This window comes from Prinia subflava, chromosome 12, assembly GCF_021018805.1.
Source record: "Prinia subflava isolate CZ2003 ecotype Zambia chromosome 12, Cam_Psub_1.2, whole genome shotgun sequence".
Taxonomy (NCBI): Eukaryota; Metazoa; Chordata; class Aves; order Passeriformes; family Cisticolidae; genus Prinia; species Prinia subflava.
Genome location: NC_086258.1, coordinates 15,333,188 through 15,357,316, shown reverse-complemented (window position 1 = coordinate 15,357,316; position 24,129 = coordinate 15,333,188). Strand labels below are relative to the sequence as shown.

General features: G+C 44.1%; 1 protein-coding gene across 2 annotated transcripts in view; it reads left to right on the top strand.

Moving 5' to 3' along the window:
- RAB11FIP4 (RAB11 family interacting protein 4) overlaps positions 1-24,129 on the top strand; it is a 101,961-nt gene that overhangs the window by 23,978 nt on the left and 53,854 nt on the right. For both annotated transcript variants that reach the window (XM_063410151.1, XM_063410149.1), the window contains exons 2-3: positions 2,722-2,809; positions 10,455-10,543. In XM_063410151.1, coding sequence (XP_063266221.1) covers positions 2,722-2,809; positions 10,455-10,543 — 177 coding nt within the window. The remainder of the gene's footprint in view (positions 1-2,721; positions 2,810-10,454; positions 10,544-24,129) is intronic.

Sequence of the window (24,129 nt, the reverse complement as noted above, 5' to 3'; positions counted from 1 at the left end):
TTAAAGAGTGAAGCAGAAGGGTGGTTTATACAGTCTGGAAACCAGAGAATATTTAGGGGTAGCTGAAGTTTATTTGAAATTTAACTTTAAGCAATGCTTTCAGTCTGGAATTAAACAGAAAGAGCTTCTTGCTTTATTCCAGAAAGCTACTAGTAAAAATGATCAAGTGCATGCTCTTGAAAACTGTGCAAATATGTAGGATTTAGGTACCAAATATGTGTGTATATTAATGCACAAACCCTATGCAAGTATCCATGCAAATGTAGGCCCTGTTGATTGAAATCCTTTTATCCTCTGACCTGTGCTGGGAGCTGTGTTTATTCCTGGCTGAAGATGTGAGCACTGCTGGCATTAATTCCATCAGGCTGTTCTGTAAATGCTTCATCATCTCCTGCACTGATGTCAGTTATTTGCATTGTAATATCCAATTGCAAACCTGCAAATTAGATTTAGGGTAAACTGGACACTCAAGCACTTTGCTCAGGTGATAATTTCATTTACTGTTAAGACATTGCTTAGACCTAAATGTCATCTGTTCCTCCATAATACACACTCCCAGACACATAACATCTCATTTAATTTGATTTTAAAAGTGTAATTTTATATGTCTGAGCAACTGGTAGACTAAAATCATTGGATCAACTTTGAGAAATAAACTTAAAGTGCCAGATTCACTGGGATGAACACCATTGTGTTGTAGCACAATATTAAGTAGACTAGAGGCTTCCCAGCTGGCTGCAGGAATCTGTGCATTAAAACCTACAACACAATTGTTCATGCAGGTGACAGGGATAACACCGACCCAGATCTTCTGTATCAAGCGTGTCTCTACTTAATTGGTTTCAGTCAGGATTTTCAGCTAGTCTGGTGTGCATTAACCACGCACTGTGCTTTCTGGTGAAGCAGCTTTTTTTCTTTTTTTCTTTTGGAAACACAGATGTGTGTTCTGCTGCTCTAAATTCGTGGGGTTACAGTAATTCCTGCTGATGGCAGGGTGGGAATTTGATCATGAGTCACACCATAGTTGACATCTGGGCTCCGCTGCCCAGCTGGCAGGACTGGAGCTGTGGAAGCCTTCTGGAATATGAAAGTTTTAAGAAAATGTCTAACTTGTCATGGGATCTGAACTCATCATATAGCTCCTTATTTCCCCTGCCTGCATGAGCTGATTTTTTTATTTTCCCTAAGAAACATAGAGGGGAAAAAATTCAATTTAAGGATCAAATAATGCTTTCTCATTCTCAATTTTTCATATGAGTAAAAATTTTGTCATTTTTTTTCATCCAGATTTGCTTGTTCTAAATGAGCCCTTTGGCTTATCCTGGCAGTTCTTGGTACAGCAGGAATTTGTAGGCACTGAGAAGTGCCTGTAGGGAGAAGCGTCATGCGCACACATTAGTGCATTATCTGCAGGGCTGTGGGAAACTGCTGGGGTTTTGCTAGCACGTGGGAAAAAAACACAGCAGAAAATTGAGAAACTGGGTCATCTGGATTCATTTGCTGCATCTTTCCAGCTGGGCTTTTGTTGCTGCTCAGACTGACATATCTGAGCTCACACAGATTTGTGCTGCTGCAGGATTCTGTGGCATCCTCCACGCCTGCTGTCCCTGCACTCAGCTTCTTCATTCTCCGGGGTGTCTGGAGGGCCCAGGCCAAGGGCAGGGTTGTGTGGAGCTGGCTTTGAGCTCTTGTGAGCAGCAGGACATTTCCTCTTCCTCAGTGAGAGTCCCTGCAAGGTGCTACAGGCAAAGACACAGGCACACAAGGGGATGTACACAGCTCCAGCAGCATGGTTGTCAGAAAGAACAGCCAGCTGTGTGTCCAGATGTGCACTCAACTCCCTGGGCTGTTCTGCCTCTACTTTATTCTTTTCAGCTACTTGTTCCTCCTTTCCTTTTTTTCTAGACAGTACAAGAGCCTCTCCAGTCTAGGCTGCCTTTCTTCCTCTATCCCAAAACCCTCCTGAAAAATTGCCAGCCTGTTTTGGGGGCAGGTGCTAATTTGTTGGCTGTGTTTAAATTATGATCTCCTTCTACTGGAATAATGATCAGAAAGGCTAAAATGTGAAGCTGAGGTTATAAGGAGTAAGTACTCTGATTGTTTGCACAGTGTACTGGACACAACCATTCTCTTGTCTCATCACATGAATATATTTTCCTACTGTTAATTTTCCTATATTCTCTGCTGTGTCAAGGAAGTTTGGTTTCATTCCAAGTGTCCAATGGGTTTTCTCTCCTATAATCTAGATTATTCAGAGAATGAGACTCCAGTGGTTGCTGTGCACATCTTTGTCTGTCCTTTCTCCTTTGCTGAGAACTTGTGATAAGAGGGGTGGAGAATCACTAAGGTTTTAAGTTCTTCTGAGCTGAATGCATGCCAAGAGCTTCCAGAGAAGGAGATTCTGTTAGCACCCTGCTCTATGGTGAGAGGAGAAGTCACAGATTCACCCCTTATTAAGCTCTTGAGATCCCTGTAGGATAGGATTGATGTGTCCCAGCTGAAGTTTTGGTCAGAGCACAAGCCTTACTCAGCACCAATGTCATACAGGACAGATCAAATCAGGCCAGACATGATTTCTCCTTGCAGAAGCATTTATTGGTTGGTTCAGGTGAACAGTGTGGGTATTCTTCAACTTGCAGTCTTCTGTAGAAGATACAGACTGTATCAGAGCAACAGATGATACACCAAGCTCAACACACATTTTATCATCTTTTATTTTAGGTGGAAAGACTGGCAAAGTACTTGGACCCGAATGATTTGGGAAGAATCAATTTTAAGGACTTCTGTCACGGAGTTTTTGCTATCAAAGGTATGTGCATATTTCTTAAAAATAATCCTGTTCAGTTCCACTAATGTTTCTCTGGTTGCAGAAAATGTAATGATCAAAGACATCCTCTCTTTTAACTGTGGTTATTTGTAGTGACAGTAGAGAAATTCTACTGGGAACAGAGCCAGGATATTTTCCCTTTTTGTGCATCTCATGTATTAATGGTGAGCAATGCATCCATAGGTGCTTGGGCATTGGTTTACTGCTAATTTTTGTCAGAATAAATGTGTTGTGGTTTAAAGACAAATATAGCAGAAGAAACAGGAGCTTTGTGCTTAACAGGCAGGGCCCAGGTTTGATACTTCCAGATTCAGATCTTGCTCTGCTGCTGATTTACCTCACAGAGTTAGGGAGCCCTTGGGCTTCTGGTTCTCTACTAGGAAATTTAAGATTATTATATTCCTCTTGAGGTATCTGCAAGGTATAATTAATTCATGTTGTCTGGGTACTTGGGGTCATGTATTGGAAGGAAGTGAGTTAATTATAGGTTGGCCATGCAAACCCTGAAGATTGAGATCAGGTAGATCCAACCACCTCCTTTCCAAGGAAACAGTCCTTGACAGAAGACACAGACATGGTTATGCTTTAGAGCTTAGCCTAAAGGCAGCAAAAAACCAGTGAGGAGGCACTTCAGCTGATTTGCTGCTGATTGCTTTTCTAATTTTCCATAGAGAAATAACCCATCCTGTCCTTTTCTGGACACGTGGCGAGTCCTTTGTAAAGTGTTGGATGATGTCACAGCCCAGAGGCTTCAGGGACAGGGTGGATGTCACAGTGACCATGGTGTGGTTCCAGGAGAAGCCTCTGGAGAGTCTGTTATGATGAGATTATTATGAAACAATAACGATGCAAAAACGTAAAACCACAGTACTTTTAATTAAAGGTTATGGCAGCCAAAGACAGTGTATAATTAGGTAAAATTACAGTGAGAAGCTACTCTCATCTATGTTCTTGGAGACACTATCCAAGGTGACAGGCTAGAGAAAGCCCAGGAGGAAAGTTGCTATATCTGTGCACAGACCCTGAAGTCTCTGCTGGAGGTTTTTGTAGAGCAGAAAATTTTTGAGCAGAAAATGCTGTAGCAAACTGAGTCCTAGTTTAACACAAGCTCTGTAAATCATCTGGTGTCTTCTGTAACTCACAGTCCAAAGATTGCACAAATGCACAAAATATGATCAGGAAGGGATAGAAATGGCCCAGAACATCTCTTCTGTGGTAGCTGTGCCCTTGTCCATGTACCCTTGGTGATGGAGTGGGCAGCTGCATCCCCTTTACTGTGGGGACAGCTGAGAATACTGAGTTACAAGAGTCATGAGGCCTTGGGGGTTTTCATCCTTGCTCACCTTGTGGGAACTGATTCTTGTGTTCATATCCTGAGGTTTAATCCTGCAAAGACGTGACCAGATCAAACTGTCTGGAGTACCTTGCACTCCAGGTTTATGAACAGCTTAAAGCCCAGGTGTGGAGCATGTAGGATCCAAATCGTTTGTATGGTGCTTGTTGGGATGTATCTGTGAACAGATGCAGAGAAATCACCCAGTTCTGCAGCATCACCTCGAGCTCCCTTAGCACATCATTAGCATCTCAACACTTCCACAGACTCAGTGCTAAGTGTTTATCATCCAAGCAGCAGCAGCTGTATCTATTTCTGATAAGACACTGTGCTGCATGTTTTCACAGCGTCTCTTTAGAAAAGCTGCTTCTATTGCTCACCTCACAGCATGGAAATTTTATTAATCTTTGGCTACCTGCCATATTTTCCTTAAAAATGAAATTGGTTATGTTACAGTTCAGAAAGGGCATGTCTGCCTTTCAGAATGGAAAGCCTCCACCATGTTGTTTTAGTGCAGCCACATCCCAAAGGGAGTAGTAGGCTTATTATCAAACAAAAGCAATTTGTCTTGGCAGCTACAGATTATAAATATGATTCTTTGACATCCCAGCCTATTACAATTGCTTGGGGCAGTCAGATTAATAGAGCAAAATGAGATGCTACTATAAATCCAGTGGGGTTTTCAGTAACAGAGTATGAAGTTGTGCTATTCTTAGCACTGGAAGCCAAATGTTTAAATTCAAGCTTTACAGTCCTAATGCCTTACTACATTTCTTATTTATGAGACTTCAAATTAATTTGTCTTATAGATGCTTGCCTTCATAGCATGGTGATGAAATTGTTTGCTGCACAGACATGATACAGTGCCAAGGTTTTTGGTGGTTCAGTGCCTTGAATTTGTTTAAATCATGAGGTTTGAGACATCTAAGAGCGACAGATTCAAATCAGAGTTGGCCTCTGATGATGTTGATTTGAGCATTTCATATCCAGGGTTGGATTTCAGTTAAAAGCTAAAAGTTGGAACTTGAAAAAATCCCAAACATCTAAAAGTTTAATGCTCTGTAACTGGTTGATAGAGAAACTCTTACCTGTGCATCTGAAATGTGCAGCTTGGCCTCTCTCCTCCATAAACCAGAGCATTGTTTACTCTTGCATGGTACAAATGAGAAGTGTTGTGTACCTGTACAAATGGACATCAGGCCTTGTCTCCTCCTCCAGCTTCAGAGCTGGATAAAGCTCATGGCATGTGGGTCATATACCCCTGCAGCAGCTGCTGGCACTGTCAGGTGGAGAACAGTTCATTAAGGATGAGCAGTTCATTAAGGATGAGCAATCTCACCGACAGTAGGACCTTGGGCAGTAGGGCAGTAGGGCAGTGGTGGAGGGGATTTGTTCAAGTGCAGGTAAATACTCTAGAGAGCAGAGGTGTGTTGGAGGAGCTCATTCCCGCTGTGGCTCTGGGGTGGAATACTGGACAGGTATGGTGCTTGCTATTTATGGAAAGCTTTGCGTCTCCTGCTGGTCTTTTGTGGATTAAAGGACTTTGCCTCAGCATCTGGGCTGAGTTCCTGCTGTCTAGGCTGCTTTCCCCGGGCAATTAGGATCTGCCAGAGCCAGAGATAGGCTTGCCATTGAATTTAAAGCTTTGCAGCAATTGCATTGGAATGTCAGAGAGCCATGAAGGTTTTACTTGTGCTGAAGCTGCCCTCTGTATCTGCTGCCTGCAGGGCTTTAATAACTCTCTGCCTGTAGAGCAATTGCCATGAAATAACACCTGTAGCCTCTTCCCTAAGTGCTCTGTGGCAGTGCTCAGAGACACCAAGAGCAGCCAGAATATCACTCAAGGGCTGAATTCCCATTAATTTCAGCAGGGTCAGCATGGGAACCATTACTGTTTGCTCAGCACAGCCAATGGCTGTTTTTGCTGTTCTGAATTTGTGTTGTACTGATCCAGTAAATATTTTCTGCCACTTGTAATACTTGAAGGCTTGAGTGGAGCTGTTCATTCCCTGTGCTCTGCAGGCTGGTGGGTCCCACAGTCAGATATGTTTGCAGGACCAGGCTCTAAATGAGTCTGACCTGTTCCTTGTATTTTAAGGTTTCTATTGTCTTTCCAATTGTCTCTTTGCTTTGATATTCTGGTTAAAAGTACCCAAACCCTGACAAATAAATGGGGAGCTCCCCCTACTGCCCTCGGTGTTACAGCTCACAGAGATGAGAGGGTACTGTATGAACACAGATTAATACAGAATTAAAATACAAAGGCAGATGTGTTCTGACTTTATAGCTTATTTTAACCATGAAAACAGTGCTGACTGCTGTGTAGTCCTTGGAGGGTCATGGCTTTTGTAATGGGAGAGACTGAGTCACTTCAGCACAGAGCATTTATGCATTTGTGAATCTGTGTGCTTTAGCAGAGTCACTGTTTTTTCAGATGAAATCATACAGCCTGTTGTTCTCCTGGAGCAAGGGAGTCTTTCCCTCATCTTGTAGAAATTTTAAGGACTTTTGAGTTGTGTTCTGTTATGAAATTTGAAAATGGAGAGTTGTAGGAGCTCCTTCATATTCATTAACAGTGTGGAAGAAGCACAGCTGTGAATTTATACACTTCCCCACCTGCAGCAATAGCAACCTTTGAATCTTCAAAATAGTAACACAGACCATTATGTGCCTTCAAAAATCCATCTCTGTGCTTCCCTAGATCCTGAGGCATCCAATTACTGCAGTTGGTTGGAAAGCTTCTAGAAGCAGCTATATATAAGCAGCTAAAAGTTAAAAAGTAGGTATCTTTCTCTGTGAGTTCCTAGCATTTTTTAAGGAAAATTCCAAGAATACAGATTTGCCCAAAGTTTCAAAATATTCCAAAAGGGATGTTGGCTGTTCTGCTAGCTCAGACTATGACAGGTTATTTGGACTGTGAAATAATATGAAAGTAATACAGTATGAAATTTGATGGGTTTTTTTCAAAACAAAGTTTTCTAAAGCAGACTATTTCTGACCTTCTGTCGCACTGGAGATTATTTTTTTTCTTAATAGCTTTTATGGTTTCATTCAGATGCTCCAAGCAAACATATTTCTCACAAAACCAGTGCCAAGTTTTGGCCATCTCCTTCAACTAATTATAAAATCTAATTTGCAGTCCCATAGCTGAGAAAAGTGTTGTACCAGCTTTGCCCTGAATATCCAGCTTGGAGCAAGAGATGGGTATGTTGCAGTCATGTAAAAGGAAGTTTATTTTCCTGTAATATCTAGGACCAGGACAGCTGCACCAGCATGGGAATTTCAGTAGAGCACATCAGAAAAGCCCAAAGCCCACATGAACCCATTGTAGCTGTAGATCTCAAACTCCAGTGGGGCTGTAACTGGGGATGGTCTGTCTGTGTAACTGGGTGGATCTATCTGTTCTGGTAAGAAAACTCACTGACAGCACTGGTGCTTGGGGTGGCTCCAGGGACAGGGACTGTCAGTGACTGGAAGAGCTGAGCTCTCCTGGAATTAATTCTCCTGTAGCTGCTCAATGAACTGAAGTTGCTTACTGCTAAAAGTACTTGAGAGTTTTCTAAGACTTAACTAAATTTCACTAAATCCACCCTGAAACCATTAATGATACACCATAAAGATTCAAGGGCAGATAAAGTAAAAAGCTGTTGCTGTTAGGAAAAATGCCAGAAACCAACTACATTCAATTAGGTAACCAGATTTGATTTCCTATAGTATTAAAATTGCTTAATTGCCTGTGCAAATTGTCTGATGTGTTATGGGTTAAATCTCCTTCTTGGAGAATTTTTAGGAAACAGCTTTGCTAAAATGGAGTTTATTTGTGGCCAGAATATCTGTTTGCAAATTAAATGTTTGTTAGGGTGTGAAAACCATTTTTAAAATTAAACTGATTGTAAATTTGTAAAATAATTTCCTAAGGGATATCATGTCTAGTAACCTGAGTGAACTGGAAAAGTTAAAAGTTAAAGGTCTTTCCCCTCAGTGACTTGTAAATGACTTTCATCATCTTTGCTTAGGACTAAAGACGACCCTGTTCTGGCCAAATGAATTGTGTTTGTTTTTGTATTTGAACTATTAGGATAAATATTTTTAAACTCAGCTAATTTTGACAGACCAGACTTGAGAGTGACTCAGTGCTTTGTTAAACTAGGACTCGTAAACATCCACGTTTTTAAGAGTCTCTTGAGTGGACAGAGAAGCTGCGTCTGTGCTGGCTCATCAGGTGTCTTTAGCCAGGGAAGAAAATTCAGCAGCCTCTGGCCACTCTCATTTTGTGATCTGATTATTTAGTCCTTTCTCCAGACACAAGCTTGCTGCCAGTCTGTGTCACAGTGATTTACCTCGAGCACAGCCTTTCACAGGGTGTTTCTCCATAAAGGGCACCCTTCAGTGGAGCTGCAGCAATGGGTGCACGAGGACCTGGAGCTGTTCCTGGGTTACTCTTTCCTCTGTCTGCTGCCTCACTCTTATTGCAGTGCAGCGAAGTCTTCTTGCCAAGTGCTGCCCAGAAATGTAGATGAAATTTTCCCAAGTGCAGCAAAGGAGAGAGAACATTGAGCACATTAATATCTTATGATACAGGTAGACATCCAAATGAAATATCTCTAATCAGCCATGTAAGCGGCTTTCAGTTCTACCTTTTCCAGGAAAATGAATTTATAGCAATAATAGGACAGCTCTAGTGCAAGAGGTCCTTGAAGTAGCCAGGAATTATTCCTTTGCTTCATTGCAATGGGTTATTTTTGGACAGATTCTAGCCTTGGGTGCACACTGCTGCACAGTTTGAAATAACCACCACGGCAGTTCTGCAGACCTCAGCACACAGGGATCTGCTCCGGAGTGGTTCTGCTAGCAAAGAACAAATCTTTGTCCAGTACCTTCCTATTTCCATATTGAGATTTGGCAGAGTAAACCTTGATTGTTCTTGTTTTCTGTCTGGACTGTGACACACTAATTTAGCAGATAAACTCCTCATTAGGAAGTGACCCTACCAGACATTCTTGTCCACTAATTTCTCCAGCAAAGTGGGCATTTAAAGGTTCATTTATCCTTATTTATCTGCTCAGTACCACCTGAGACTCTCAATTTGCTGCAGAAGCTGAAAAAGGATAACAGTCTTGCTGCCTTTGTCCATGTGACACTTCTGAGATTTTAATGATATTTTCATTCAGCAGGTGCTGCCTTGACATGTGCCTGTCTATGGCAGACAGAGACAACACAGTGATCCCCCCAGTAGGCTTCCTCCATCTGGTCATTTTTTCTGATTTCTAAAGTACTCCTTTTTTTTTTTTGCAAGGGACTCCTCTCCATAACCACAACATGTTTTCATCCCTACAGATCTTAATCATTTATATGGAGAGAAGGTCAGCTAATGGTATAAACCTGTTCAGCTCACACTTCCTTCCATCACCCTCTTTCCTCCCTGCTTTGTGAGCGGTATCCTTGTGTAATGTCACAGCCAAATATATTGCATTAGTGCTGGGGTGGAAGGGAGGAATAACTGCTGGGCAATTGCAGCTTCCAAGTAGGATAGTGCACAACACCTGCTGAGAAGTTTTCACACAGTCTGGGCCCAAGGCTGTGAGCTGGGTGCTCTAAAATAACCTGGTGTGACATTACTGCCTTCTGCAGCTCAGCCTGCCAAGCGCAGTCACTGTAATTAATGGGGAACGAGGCATTTGGTGATTTCAGTGTTTCTATATTTGTCGCAGATTTTCAGATGAGAGAAGGACCAAGGGAAACACAGCCATTGATTTTTCCAGCTCTTAATGTGGTTGTTAACAAAAGCAAACACAGAAGCTTAAAGTCTCTGGTTGCAGTGCATAGATATGTGCTTGCCAAACACTCTGACAGAGCTTTTTTGACGGGGGATTTGTTACACTTAGGCATTGCCCCTTTGTGACTTTGACCACAGAAAATCAGAAGCAGCTCCACTGACACTGATGTGCAGTAGTTGCCAGCTTATGCCAAGCCTGCAAATCCAGTGTTTGACTCCGGAGCCTGGGTTTGGTTAGGTGAGTTTGCACCCCACAAGCCAAGCAGTGCTCAGCTTTCACTTCCATTGCAGGCCAGTGTATCCATGCTGAGATAATTGCACTCACCAAGTTCCACAGGTTGAAAGTGTGCTGGGCAGAAGGAAGAGTTGTGTTACACCTATTTAAATAAATCCCCAAAGCTGTCTTCCAAGGTTTTGTGCATACAGATTGGCTACAAATCAGTGTTTCTTACTCCATTGTCCATGTAATGGAAGATAGACTCTTGGCCTGACGATTTCCTCTTGTTTCTCTTTGCCAGGCTGTGAAGAGTTACTAAAAGATGTCTTATCTCCTGAAAACTCTGAGCCCCAGCACTACCAGCCAGAATATGTTGATTACTACTACCAGGTAAGAGAAGCACTAATTCTGTCTCATTTTAGTGGGCTGAGGAGGCCTCTGGAGTGATGTGTAGTTGGATCATTGTAAATGTTGTTCTTTTACCTGCCCTATTAACTCTTCCTTCCTAGGTTCGTGGCTGTTTGTAAGCCGTCCATACCGTTTTAGCTGCATTTAACACGGGTTAACTGGTAGGAAAGTATTTAGCATTTAGGTAGTGTTCCTCTTACGAGCCTCAGTATTCACCTGGCTGTGAAGGGAGATCCCTGTGCAAGCTCACTGGTGCCTCACAAGTGGAAAACACTGATTTGTATCTGATTAAATCAGTCGAACTTTGTAGGTGAACAAGTCCTCTGGGACCTTCTGCAGATAATAAACAGGGACTCAACAGCTGTTGGGAAGCAGGAGCAATACACCACTGGAAACCTTTGATAGTATTTTGGCTGGTGGGTGTAGCATATTTTTAAACCATTAAAGTTTCTCATTTGTATCCTTCATTTGCCAGTGTCTGTGCAGTCTAAGAAGTAGAGCACTGCTAAGTTTTCCTTTTAGCATCTCTTTGTCCCTCCTTCACTTTACTTTGTTTTAACCACCTCCACCCATGTAAAGACTAAAGGTACAGTTGATGTCGTACATTCAGAGAAGGATTATGTGTCAGTGGTGTTATAGACTGCAAATGATACTGAAATCAACAGGAAAAGCATTTTGCTTCACAGGTAGTGAAGTGTGAGGACAATTCTCCTGTATTGAGGAAGGATGTGATAAGTGTGCTGGTGAGCTGATGTTACACCACTGCCTGCAGTTACACAGAACGGATTCCACTGTCCATACAAAAAATACAGAGACATTTCCTGCACCTCAGTGTCCATCACCACTCTGCTTGTTTCTAAAGCCCTGGTTTTTGTAACTGATGGCACAGATACCCACATGCCGTTGCTTGGTTACCTTAATAGATGCCATAAACCAAAGTGCTGGGTTTGCAGTAGCTGATGGAGGCTATAAAATGAAAACGGGCTCTGCACACACTCAGTGTTCCCCTATTGCTATGCAGACCTTGCAGGCTGGTTCTGACACTGAATGCAGGTGACAATTGGGTCTGTATTCCTTGGAGATTTCACATCTGCTGTCACGGGAAGATGGGCTGATGAGAGCTCGTGAAGACAAACGGCAAAACTCTGCAAACTGCACCTCTTCTGCCCTCCATCCTCCAGGAGAGCCTGAGGGTGGGAATTGCAGTTGCTAATTCTGGTAACAGCTGCTGGGTTCCCCATTTGTGCCTCTGGGAGAGGGAGGGGACAGGGGGTGACCCTCCCTGTTCAGAAAGAGCTGATCTGGCAGTGCTGTGCTGGGAGCCTTGCTGGTCACTCCTGATGTCCCCCAGCCCCCTGGATGGTCCCTGAAGGGGGTGGCACCCCTGCAGTGGGGTCCTGCAGCAGTGTTTGCCCACTTTAATGGAGCCAGTGCGGGATTTGTGCAGCGTGTGAGCAGAACCAGGTCCTTCCACACCTGCCCAGGCCAGGTGAGCTGTCGTGGTGGGCAGAGGACAGGGAATGGTGTCGTGCATCCCGTGCTTATCCCAGCGCTCCTCTGCACCACTGCCCTCCGGAGCGGCTGGTTCCATCTCCAGGTGCAGTTTGGAGAGTGTTCACTAGATGTCAGCTCAAGACTGGGAAAAGGCTGAACTGCCTCTGCTGCCGCCCTAAGGATCCTCCGCTGTGGCAGGGAGTTGAATTCTTAAGCTGATGAAGCAGAGCAGAACTGAGGGTCAGGTGGATTTGAGGCTCTCACCATTCACGGCTTTCGTTTCCCGTTCCCAAGGAAGAACATAGGGAAAACAAAAAGCTGTCCTTGCATCTCCCGGGCCTTAATGAGTGTGAATTCCTCAATCACACTCATTGCTGTAATCGAGTTTATGGGCAGCTCCCATTGGCATAAATGGTGGTAGCCTGTCTAATCTGATTTTCACCCCAGTACGCCCTTTGCACATCTCTCTAATTCTCAGGTGCACTCAAATCCCCAGGCAGCAGAAGGACACAACTGCTGTGATGGTACCAATAGATATTTTAAAAGGGAATGCATCTTTTTTATTCCACCCGAGGGGCTGTGCTTACACAAAGGCAGGTACTGAGCTGGTTGATTGTTATGCTGTCTCTGCATTCACACGATGACTTGAAAGGAAGGGGAGATTTATCCTTGGCACAAGTTATTTTCCCCTGTCCTCTGCTCTCACTTTTTCTTCCCCTCCCAAGAGCCCCCTCCCTGTATTGTAGCTTTCTGAAGCCCAAAGGCAGCAAACTGAAGAGTTGAAGGTAGTTCCAAGATGTGGGATGAAGTGGCAGCAGCCACTGTGAGGTGCTGAACTGATCCAGCTGTTTGCATTTGTTGAGTCAAATGGGGCAGAAGAAACTGCCAAGCCTCCAGCTTTTAATTACAACCGAGTGCAATTAATTTAAAGGGATATATAAAACCCCCTGATACCAGGAGCTTGGGGCATTTTATATTTTTTAAATGGTCTGATTTTACTGTTTTTCTTCAATATAAACAAAGAGCAAAAGCCAACAAGCTTTTAATGTCTGAAAACTTAGTAAAAAAAAGGCAGAAAAAAAATCCTATTGTGTATGCAATTCAAAATGTAAAGGCCATTCCATGGAAGGTTCTTAATGGCCTTTACTGAGAGGCTGTGTGAGTGATACCACAGGCAAATGGAGAGCTCTGCTTTTGAGCTCCAGATCGTTAAGGTGTGATATGCAGAATATAAAGAGCATAACTTGGTTACTACAGGATGTCCCAGTGACTTCCATCAGCATTGATTCAGGCTGCAGAGTGTGTTTTCTCTTTGGACCTGAGAGAGCTAGTCCAAAGAAACTTCAGAGGATGGGATTGCAGTTAGGAGACAGCAGTTCTAGAGTCCTTCAGCTTTGGGACCTACAAATAAACCTTTTCTGTCTACCTGTGAGTTGAGTCTGGTTAAAGTCTGAACTGTGCTCCATTTGAGGCACTGCTTCAGTCAAGTACTGTTTATTGGTATAATTTCTGCCTCTCACAGCCTTTAGAGAGATAACAGAAATACTCAGAATTTGCTAGAAGCCAATTTGTCCATCCCAAATTCCTTTCCCAGTGTTTGCTGCTATGGCCTCAACTCTTGTTTTGGCTCCAGTCTGAAGGGAGACAAAAGTTTCCCTAGTCCAGTTTGCTTTGTGGCGGGCATCTGGTAGCACTTCAGAGCCCTTGGACAGCATTTTGGAGATGATAACCAACACAAAGTCCACATCTGAAGTCTGTGTGTGAAAACCCAGGCCCAGATTGAGCCAGCCCAAACAAAGCCGGGTGCCTGTGTCTCGTATTTCCGAATGGCTGGCTCGGAGCCTTCCCGGGCACCCAGCCAGCGGGGAGCACTGGCCACAGGACGCACAGGGAATTAGGCTGGCTGCTTTTGCAGCTCCCTGGCCAAGATTCGTGTTGCAGGCCCTGAGAAGCAGTGGTGTGGGTCTGGGTGCTCTTCTGTCTGAGCACCTCAGTTTAGGGAAATGAGAATCAGAACAGCAGCTCCTTTGTCAGCCCTTCACATTGTGTATTTTGGCTGCTCAAATTTGAAGGGAGCCTGAATCTACATCACTCCAGTAGAGGATAGAAGAAGGGGTTGAGTGACAGATCTTACAGCCTCTCACCATCAGCTAGCAGGGCACTTCTGAGTGCTCCTTGTGAAGGGACAGATTATTTTTACATGTGAGTTGTTGCCTTTTCATCTGGAATCAATGGCCAAAAGTCATACATGCAAACCCTGTGGAAGAGCAAGTTGTAAGGTGCAATAATGGCAGAGTCCTTTTTTTAATCAAAGCTGTTTATTTCTTAGTAATTGCTGCTGTATTGAGTTGCCATGTACCTTTTTTTTTTCCGTTCCCATCTGTAAATAAAAGTGAATTTGTCTCTTACCAAAGTACAGGACGATCGCTGCATATCAAAGAATGAGCTGCCTTTTCAGTCCTCTGTGTGTTCCCCTGCCTGCCAAGTGATTAATTACACTGTATGAACAGCAGAAAAATTGTTGAAACATGACAAATAAATTGTGTTTGCCTCTGGGATGGAGCTGGGACTGCTGGCTGATCTGCTGCTTTGAAAATATTTTCAGTAGCAATTAGGAATCCCTCACCAGCTTCTGAAAAAAGTTGTTTTCCCCACTAGCTGCTTGGGGATATCTGCAGACACCTGTGTCAGGGCAGAGGGGATCTTCTGCACTGTGAACACACTGTGATACAAATGGGTTTTTCACTAGGCTGTGGAAGAAGGTAGCAGGAAAGCCTGTACCCAGAATATTTTTAATTTTCATCTCATGTATTCTTTGTTTAGAAGCAATGACTGCACCTTGACCATCGAGTTGCCAGTGTTCTTTGGCATAATAACTGACCTCGTTTGATAGAAGGGTTTTCTTGATAGTTTTTTTCCTGACATCAAGCACAAGTGTTGCCTATCTGTTAATGTGAAAAGCATCTTTCCTTCCACCTTCTGTGGCAGCAATAGCAGGGACACTCCTATCTTAACAGAAAAATCACACAAGTGCTTTAGGTGGAAATACCTTTCCAACCAATGGCCAAGAGAAGAAGCCAGTCTGTGTGGTAAGGACAAGCAGTATTAAATCAAACTGAAGCTTTTTCCCCCTGTTTCTTGTCAGCCTCCAGTTTTCTGCAGCACCCACACACTCTCAGTCACTGCTGGCTCCCACTGTGTTTTTAGCCCTGCAGATGCTCAGTGTCTGTGAAGATTCCCCTCCCTGTTTGTGCCCCCTGGGATCACACCGTGCATGTCTGCAGATGCTCCCCTGCCAGGCTGCTGGGGCTCCTGTGTCCTGCTGCCACCGTGGCACTGTCCATCCACAGGCTGTGTTATACCTGTGCTCCTAAATCTGCCACATTCTCCTTCCCCTCCGCTTCTGCTGCATCCCCTGAGAAACAAGTACCTTCAGCATCTCCAGAGATGGCCTTTGGGGAGGCCCAGCCTTGGGATCAATCCCAGCCCTGCTGAAATTGGTAGAAACACTCCTTAGACTCTGGCAGGTGTTAGATCAACTCTGGGGTTGTTCTGAGTTCATCCTCTGAATCCTCGCTGGAGGGGTAAGGTGGGAGAAAAGCTTGGTAAAGTACAGACACGCTAGCTGCAGTTAGAGAGAGAAAGAAGTGCCTGTTCCTAGCAGGATTTTACACAGGCAGTGTACACTGTCTGCATCAGTGACAAGCTTTATTGTAACCTCTACAGCCAACACTCTCAGCAATTCATTTTTCCTTTTTTTTTTTTTTTGAGCATCCAAAGGCAACATTAACTCCAACTGCTGAGAAACCCCCAGTGAGCAATTACCAAGAGCAATGAAGAGCACAGTGTGTCCCCATTTGGCATTCATTTACATGGAAATTGCCTGCTTTCACCTGGCAGTATTCTGAATTTTATTTTTTATGTTTGTGCATACATGCAAAAATAACTGTCCGTGGTCAAAACACCTGCATAAAAGTAACCTGCCTCTCTGGCTGCTCAGGCTGATTGTGAAATGCTGCCCTGAAGAGCCGGGGTGTTGAGAATGAGCAGTTCTGCACTTGGGGCAAGGCAGGCACCTTTCAACAAAATAAACACCAACTCCACCAAACACAGCCATAAAAGAGACTGAGGATTATTTTAAAACCAGCTTGCATTTTTGGTTTGGTGGAACATCACACACTGACATTTTTAAAGTGGAAATTAATTTTTCCCTCACTCATTTTTGCTCAGTTGTGGTATAAAACACACATAAAATAACTCAAAAGAAATGAGACACTCTGGCCTGGTCAAAAATAGTTCTTTTTCTCAAAATGTGTTTTGGGTTTTCTTTAGAGAGAAATCTGAGGTTTTTTATTTTCTCATCCTGGGCTGGGCCAAGAAAATACTCTGAGATCTCGGAGCTTCTGGAGAAATCTTTTCCCACCCAGTTCTTGGCACAACATCCAAAAAGCAGCCCCAGTGTCTGAGGCCAGCAGGGCTGGGGGTGGCCTGGCAGGGAAGCTGCAGCCCTCAGAGTGCAGAATCTCAGTGCAGAGTGTTGATCCAGGTAGTGCCCTGTGAGAATCCAGCATCTGGGCTGAATTTGGAACAGTGTTTTTATCCAAATTCTGCCACTTAGCTGGTTTAAATTCTAAACACCTGCTCTTGCAGGTGAACCACTTGTCTCCTGTAATAGAATCAGCGAGGGGCCAAAGATTGTTTTCTCCCCACAGGGTCTTGTCTGAGTTAAAATTTGCTGTTTCTTAGGGCTAAATTTGGCTGGGTTTGAGCCAGGGAAGTGTGACTGCCTGGTTCAGACGTCACAGCTGTGACTCGGCAACAGAGATGAATCTCCTCCAATGGGAGCATCCTTCCAGGCATCCACAGGAAAGTACTTCTGTACACTTATTGTTATCTATATCTCTTTTTTCTTTTGAGTATTTCTTTTCTGTGGCCCAGGTAGAGCTTTGTATAGCATTCAGAGCTTTACCATTTTGAAGCCTGTCACCTCTCTCTGTGGCAGAACCACTGTTTAATAGACATTTTCTGTCTCAACCTTAATTTTCTTTCTGAGGCATTATCTTCAACCTTTTTATCTGCTGATTTTCTGACAGAGCACAGTTTTGGGGGTGTTTTTTCTGAAATTGTCAGTTGCCATGGCAAAATATTCCTCCCATCCTTGCATAAACCAATTTAGGCTGTGGCACAGTCTTTAGGTAGAAGCTGTGAAATGACTGAAAGCTACAAGTTGCTCTCTTTTATTGGGGAAGTCACATCCTTATTGATTTAATCCTTCAGGTGAGTATGGCTTTGTGGTTTAGTGCCTTTTGCCTTTTGTTCGATGTACTGAAAATCCGTCCACTTTAATTTGTGGTGAGTTTTGAGTACAGCATTCTTAGCAACAAAAGCAAAGAAATATTATGACAGCACTTGCCCTGCTCTGTGTTCCCATGAAAGAAATGCAACTGTTCAGTCAGAGGGTGGTGAACAAGTCCTGACTGATACACGACCTTTGGGGAATACCAAAATATCTGTAATAAAAGTAGCTGGATGAGGGCAGAGACACAGCATTCACTGGGTCTCTTGACACTTGTGTGACAAGGAAATCTTTGTCCTCCTGTTCATAAATTGACACTGGCTCTTTCTTTCTTGATTTTTTTTTTAATTTCTTATTCTACTTTGTATCATTTCTCCTTGCTGCTTGGGGAAATTTCTGCTTCATTTATGGAAGACTGTGGGACAATCCACAATCATCTTTCTTCTTGGAATATTTACAGTGGTAAGGCTGTAAAATTGAAATACAGGTTTGGGGTTTTTTTAGTAAATAACAGTTTAAATTGGTTGGGGTTTTTTTTGTGGGTTTGATTGGGTTGTTTTTGTTTTTTTTTTTTCAAAAGAAGAAATTTCTGTGTGAACATGTAAAAGCTGGTTGATAAAACCAAGATTCCAGGTTATTATGAAGCTGTAAAGAGCAAGTCAGCCACAGAGGGCTGTTCTAGCTGATTAAACCAGCAAAATCCCTCATTGCACAAGCAAACAAAAAGGATCTGACTGCTTCTTTTCTGCCTTTTAACTTCTCTGTCGAACCTGAGAGCACTGTCATTTTTTGAAGGTAGCAGCTTTCATTTTTCAAAACAATAGCTGCACATACTGCTAGAAATTTTCCCACTAAAATAAAAACATTCTTCCCTAGGTGAAATCTTACAGGAGTCATTTCTGTCACACAGCTGTTGCTGGGCTGAGACTTTATTTCAGGGTTCAAATACATGATTTCAGTAGCCTCAAGAATTGCCACCAAAGTGACCCAGACAGTTCATGAAATTGCCCAATTCTTTTGCCAGTTTTGAAGGCTCCAGGACACCTTTCCTATGTCCTTTGTCTTTCGTGTCAGTCCCAGCTCTTGCCACATCCTAAGTCCCTACAGAAGCATGTGGCCTTTGTCCTGCTTGCTCAGGTGTCCCCCCAGATTTTCCTGGCAGGGCTGTGACCTGGTCCCACTGTGGGACTGCCACAGCAAAGTGTCACAGAAGTGCCACGGGGGGACCATGGCAATGCCCTGCATCAAGAGGCAACAGAACTGTTTAAAATTAAACTATTGTACTCAGCTGGGCTCATAGAGCTAAAATGAGATCTTAAGTATCCTGTCTCTTTTTAGAAACTGGAGAAGAATCAAAAGGTGATTTTTTTTATTATTATTTTTTATGCTGCAATGTTGAATGTCTTTGGGTGCAGGCAGGCTTTGCCATCACTATCACACATCTGGGCTCAGAGAAGCAATTTGTGACTGAACAGGAAGAAAAAGTAGGCCAGCCTACAAGAGAGTATCTAGGAATTACTCCTGGGGGATTTGTGCCACAGTGCCTCCAGCAGCTGAAATAACAGCATGAAATTGCGATTAAAAATTAAGAAGAGATATGGGCTATTTGACCTTCTTTCAGTCAGGGACACAGAGGCCCTGTCTAGGATGGGGATGCTGAGAAATGCAGCTTCTGTTGAGCGATTATGTGCCAGCAAGAGGCTGCTGAGGTTCATCCTGAGCTCAGTGGAACAGGGAGATCATTTCTTTCCTTGCAGGACCTAAACCACTTTTGGCACTGGCTAAAGTGGAGTGAAACTGTCCTTGCTCCAACAGCTACAGAGCAGGAATAGGAAAGAAACTGTCAATTGTTACATTTTCCAAGTTTACAGAAATCTAGGCAAGATTAACTAGGCCCCTGAGAGGCCTCGTTAATTAGGATTTAATTTGCCAGACTTGCTGTTTGGCACACCTTTTTACCCAGGCTGTTGCTGTAAACGCCCAGCTGACTGCAGCATCAGCTGGGGAGCAGGCCTGAGACAGAGCAGCCTGTTTGGGTGGATGTGTACCCTGGATCCTGGGCTTGTTTTGGAGCTCAGCTATGATAAGCTGCTAGGAAGTTTAAGTTGGAATAATAATATAACCGTGGCAGTGTTGATACAGAGCTGACGCAAATGCTGATGAGTGTTTTGGGCTGGCAGTGTGAATCTGGTGGCTCTGAACCACCAGGGCTAGGAAGGGTTTGGAAAGGGAGTGCACAAAGTAGAAAAGGCCTATCAAAAAGGGTGATTCCTTGGAGCTTGTGTCAGCCTGTGCAAATAAGACTGTGATAACAAACTGTTTGACTTTGCAAGAGGTTTGGATTTGTCCTGAGCCGTGGAGCCTGAGAGTCGGTGAGGAGACAGCCCTGGTGTGAATCCTGCTCGTTTGTTACCTTTGGACATCAGTCTCTGGTCACTCCACAGATTGTTTGGGGGAAAGGCTTTCTCAGGGAAAGGGTTTCTTTTGAGACTGTTACAGTAGGAGCTTTACCCATATGTATCCCTCCTTCCAGCTCTTACAGCTTCACCTTCCACAGGGTTCTCTTTGCGTTTTCAGAGTTTCAGAATTTGAAATGGCTTGTCACTCCTCAGAACATTTCACAGACTAGTTATTACTGTGAAAAAGTGAGGAGACCTGAATAATGAATGAAGTCAGTATTTCACTGCACCTCTGAGATCTGATTTTTATGGAAATCAGTAATGCAGAGTATTTTATGAGACTAATAGATAAATATTGCCTTTCACAGATATTTGTTTTCCTCTGAACTGTTCAGCACAAGGATCAACAACCATCCCACTGTGAATCACACTTAGCAGGGTTATCTGGCTGTGGGAGCTGCCACAGGTTTGTCACCTGGGAAGATGTCAGTCAAGTGGCAGAGTAAATCACCACCTTTCTCTTTCCACTGTGTTATGAAACTGCACTTAAATGTTTCTGCTTGTCTCACTGCCAAGCCAATGAAAGGCCTTGCCTGGGCCATACCTGCTCAGTCACAGAGCTCTGCTCCTGCTATAGCAAGGAATTTCTGTCCTTTGGCCAGTGTAGACTCACCTGGGAATTAAAACTGGTCTATCTAAAGGCAGCTAGGGGATGTACCTAGTTGCTGCCCATCCTCATGCCTTGTAGAAATGCAAACATTACCCAAAAGGTGCAAATCAATCTGAAAGGTCTGGATGGTGCTAATATTGTTACAGCCTTGCCCACACTCATGAGCTTTTTTGGGCAGCTGTACCTTTCAGCTGAAGCTGAGAGTTTTCCCCGAGGCATCCTGAAATAAATGCTGTATGAATTGAAGGTTCTTGCCTCCTAGAGTAGATCTGCACCAGGCTCAGCCCAGCATCAGCCAGTCTGGCTCATCACAGCCTGCTCTTCCAGGCTGCCAACAGCCCATGTGCAAGGCCTCGCTGTCTGACACCAAATGTCTCCCAGTTCCTCTTCACAGTGGAGCTGAACCAGAGGTTATGTTTTTCCTGGTAGGTTTGTGTTTGTCGAGGAAATTTCACTCTGGTGATATTTATAGTCTCAGTGTCTGTGAAGGGACCATAATAGAAACAAAAGGCTGCTTTCTGTCATTCTCTCAGGCTGCTGCAGCACTTGTTGCCCCAGAGTTCCTGCGGGGAACTGTAGGTTTGGCTGAGCTATAGCTGAGTTGCTTTTTCTTCCAATTTCTGTAGCTAGAAAGGGGCATAATTCTGTGACCAGGATTAAGAAGTTGATACAAATACTTGGCTAATGAACATTTGTCAGCCAAGAAAAATGAACTCTGACTTCCCTGTTAATTAAAGGTGTATTTGGAGGGACTCTAATGCTAAACACAGGACCAAGAGAGAAAACAGCTGAATTCATTTTCCTATTGCTACAAACCTCCTGTGATTTTTGGGAAGGGCAGCTGAACCATGCCCTCCATATACGATGCTGTCCTCTCTACCAGTAAAATAAGGATAAAACTGTAAGTTCTGACTGGGTGGATGGCAAGCTGGCTGGCAGGGCACATTCACCTGGCCGTAGTTGCCAGCTCTACTGAGCAGAGTAGAGCCCCTCCTCTTAATCTTTTGTTCAACTCCAGAGAACTGTCATGGAATTGTGTCCTGCCCCAACTCTGAGAACAGGAGCCACATCCCGCAGCAAATAACTCCAAAAGGGCTTGACTAAGTTAAATAATTGCCTCTGCTGCCTGGCTTTTAAGAAATGAAATGAAACTTTAGTGGGAGTTCTGCAAAGTTTGATAGCCCTTCCACTCGGCTCCCATTCACGGTGGGCGTTCAAGCTTCCAGCCTAATGGGGATTTGTGAGAAGGCATCAACTCAGAAAAAGTGTCAACAGCACCACAGGTCAGACAAGGACATATTATTATGCACCTTTGAAAACACAGCCAGACTTCACATCTCAGCCCAGCATGCAGCAATCATTAGTCACCCTGCATAATCCCCTTGACCTATTTTTTTTTTCCTTTCACAGTGGTCACATTTGAAAATATTGTCTGGAGTTGGTTGGGCCCACACAAGGTTGTTAATTGGGAGCTGTCTAGCTAAGGGGTGACACAGAGGCAAAGTTCAGCACAGTGTGCTCAGCACCCTGGTTGCAGTGCTGAGGGTTCCCAGGGGGGTGGTGGCTGGGAGGCCTTGTGTCACCAGGATGCACAGGGACTTTATTCCTGATGCTTCTGAAGGGCCTTCCTGCTTTGGTTTATCTGGAATTAGGGATTTGCCAGGAGCTGGCCCAGCAGGAGGGTTGGAATGTGAGAAGTGCTAATGGCATTTATTTAGAGGAGTGGGAAGACCCCAGCTGGAACAATGGACCAGCCAGGGAAAGCTGCCCACACAAGTCCATCCCAGAGAGCTGGGTGGGCATAGTCACTAGGGGATTTTAATGGGGTTGGTCTCCTTCTTGTCTCCCCCTAAGGCTGGTGCTGAAGCTGTGGGAAGCAGCACAATTCCCACTGCACTGGGGCTATCACTCACTATCATCTCACTGCAGCTGCTTTCCCCTGTCCTGCAGGGACAAGTGTGGGATGGCCCTACACGGGTGGAGAGATGTGAGAATGATCTGCAAGCTTGGTACAGAGGCTTGTAGCTTCTGAGAGATTTATTCCACACACCCAGTATCAGTTAAATTCCTGGAGGCTGAGGCCAGAGTTATGTAGATGAAGGAATTAGCATAAAAAACTATTTACAATACTTATTCCATTATTATACTATCAAAGTGCTTCACAGGCTCTAATGAATTCCTGTTGCAGCTTCTCTGGGAGCTAGAAAATCATTATTCATCCAAGTCTGAAGATAAATTGAGCTGTTCAGGGATAAGGCCCAGGTTAGTAGCAGAGTCAGATTGGTTTCCAGATAAGCCAGGTGCCTGCATACCACTGAGGTCACAAAAGTTGTCCATCATCGAGTGGGAACAGGTACCTGGGTATTAGCTGGTGCCCTGTCTGCTGGGCCAGCTTTTCTACCTGAGCATCTATAAGAGCAGTACTTCTGTGCGTGTACGTGGAATTTGATACTGAATTTCAAAGGCTAATAATTTTCCAGAGTGCTTTTCCTTGTTCCTCTGTCTTCAGAGCCTGCCCAAATGGAAGGCAGAGCAAAGCAGGGCTGCCTTGCTCAGCCAGGGGAAGGATCAAAGCTCTGGTGGTGCTGAAGGCACATGCCTGTCTTGCTTACCTGCACTAGTTTAGGGAGCTGCTGGGCTAGGGAGATTGGTAGGTGTCAAATCTACTTTAGAAAACTGCACAAGGGTGGCATTATAACTTTGCTGCACCCTTGTACAAAAGGCATGTTCAACTGATCAGGTCAGGCTGTTTTGCTGGAAGCAGCCAGTTTTGGAAATCTTACTTTACCCTATCACATCAGCCTTCCTGCCTTTCCTGGTGTCTCAGGAGCCACAGGTGCTTGTGCTGTTTATCCTCCAGTCCCTATAGGCATTTATAAAATTTACAAGGCTGAAGAAAATTTGCAATTTGCAAAATTTGCTGAAATTTGGAACTGATGGTCTTGAAGTGTGATGCCTACAGAAATTGCTTCTCTCCTGCTGTAAGGCTGCACACTTGGTGTCAGGAGTGGTGCATTTAGTGTGTTTGAGGGGTGTTGCAGGTGTCTTTGTGAAGCTGTTTCCTTGTCTGTGTGTGACCTACTGTGGCAGGACTGAGCTGTGTCAGTCTGTCCTGCATATTCCTGCCTTCATTAAAGCCCTGGGTACTGGGTGCTGCTGCCTGTGCTCTTGTGATGTTCATTTAGAGATTTATGGCAGAAGTGCTTTATGTTGCCATCGTCATCTCATAAGGAGCAAAGAAAAAGTATGGTGTGTTCCCTGGTTCCAGGATAATCGTATCTTGGCAGCATACTAATTAATCATCTCACTAATTAATCAGGTAATTCTTTCCCATGTTGCTGTCTAATTACTGTTTAGTAGCCCAGACTTCAGTGTGCAAATAACTAATATTTTCAAGCAGAAGTTTCACGGAGAGGAGCACAGTGGGCCATGGCTTCAGTGTAACTCCTCCACCTTCTTTGAATTACTCCTGGGATAAATTTGGTCTGTCAAATCTCATAGTCTACTGAACCACAGAGCAGCCCTAATTACTGCCATATTAAAGGAAGGAGTGTGCCCAGCTCCACTGCTCAGTGCAGTGGGCTGAGCTGCTGCCCTGCAGCTGATAATGTGCTCAGAGTACATCCATATGTTGGCTCCCCAGGAGCTCTTCCTAACCTAGCAGATTATAAAATAATGAGCTTGAGCCATACTTTGGGGATCAATATAC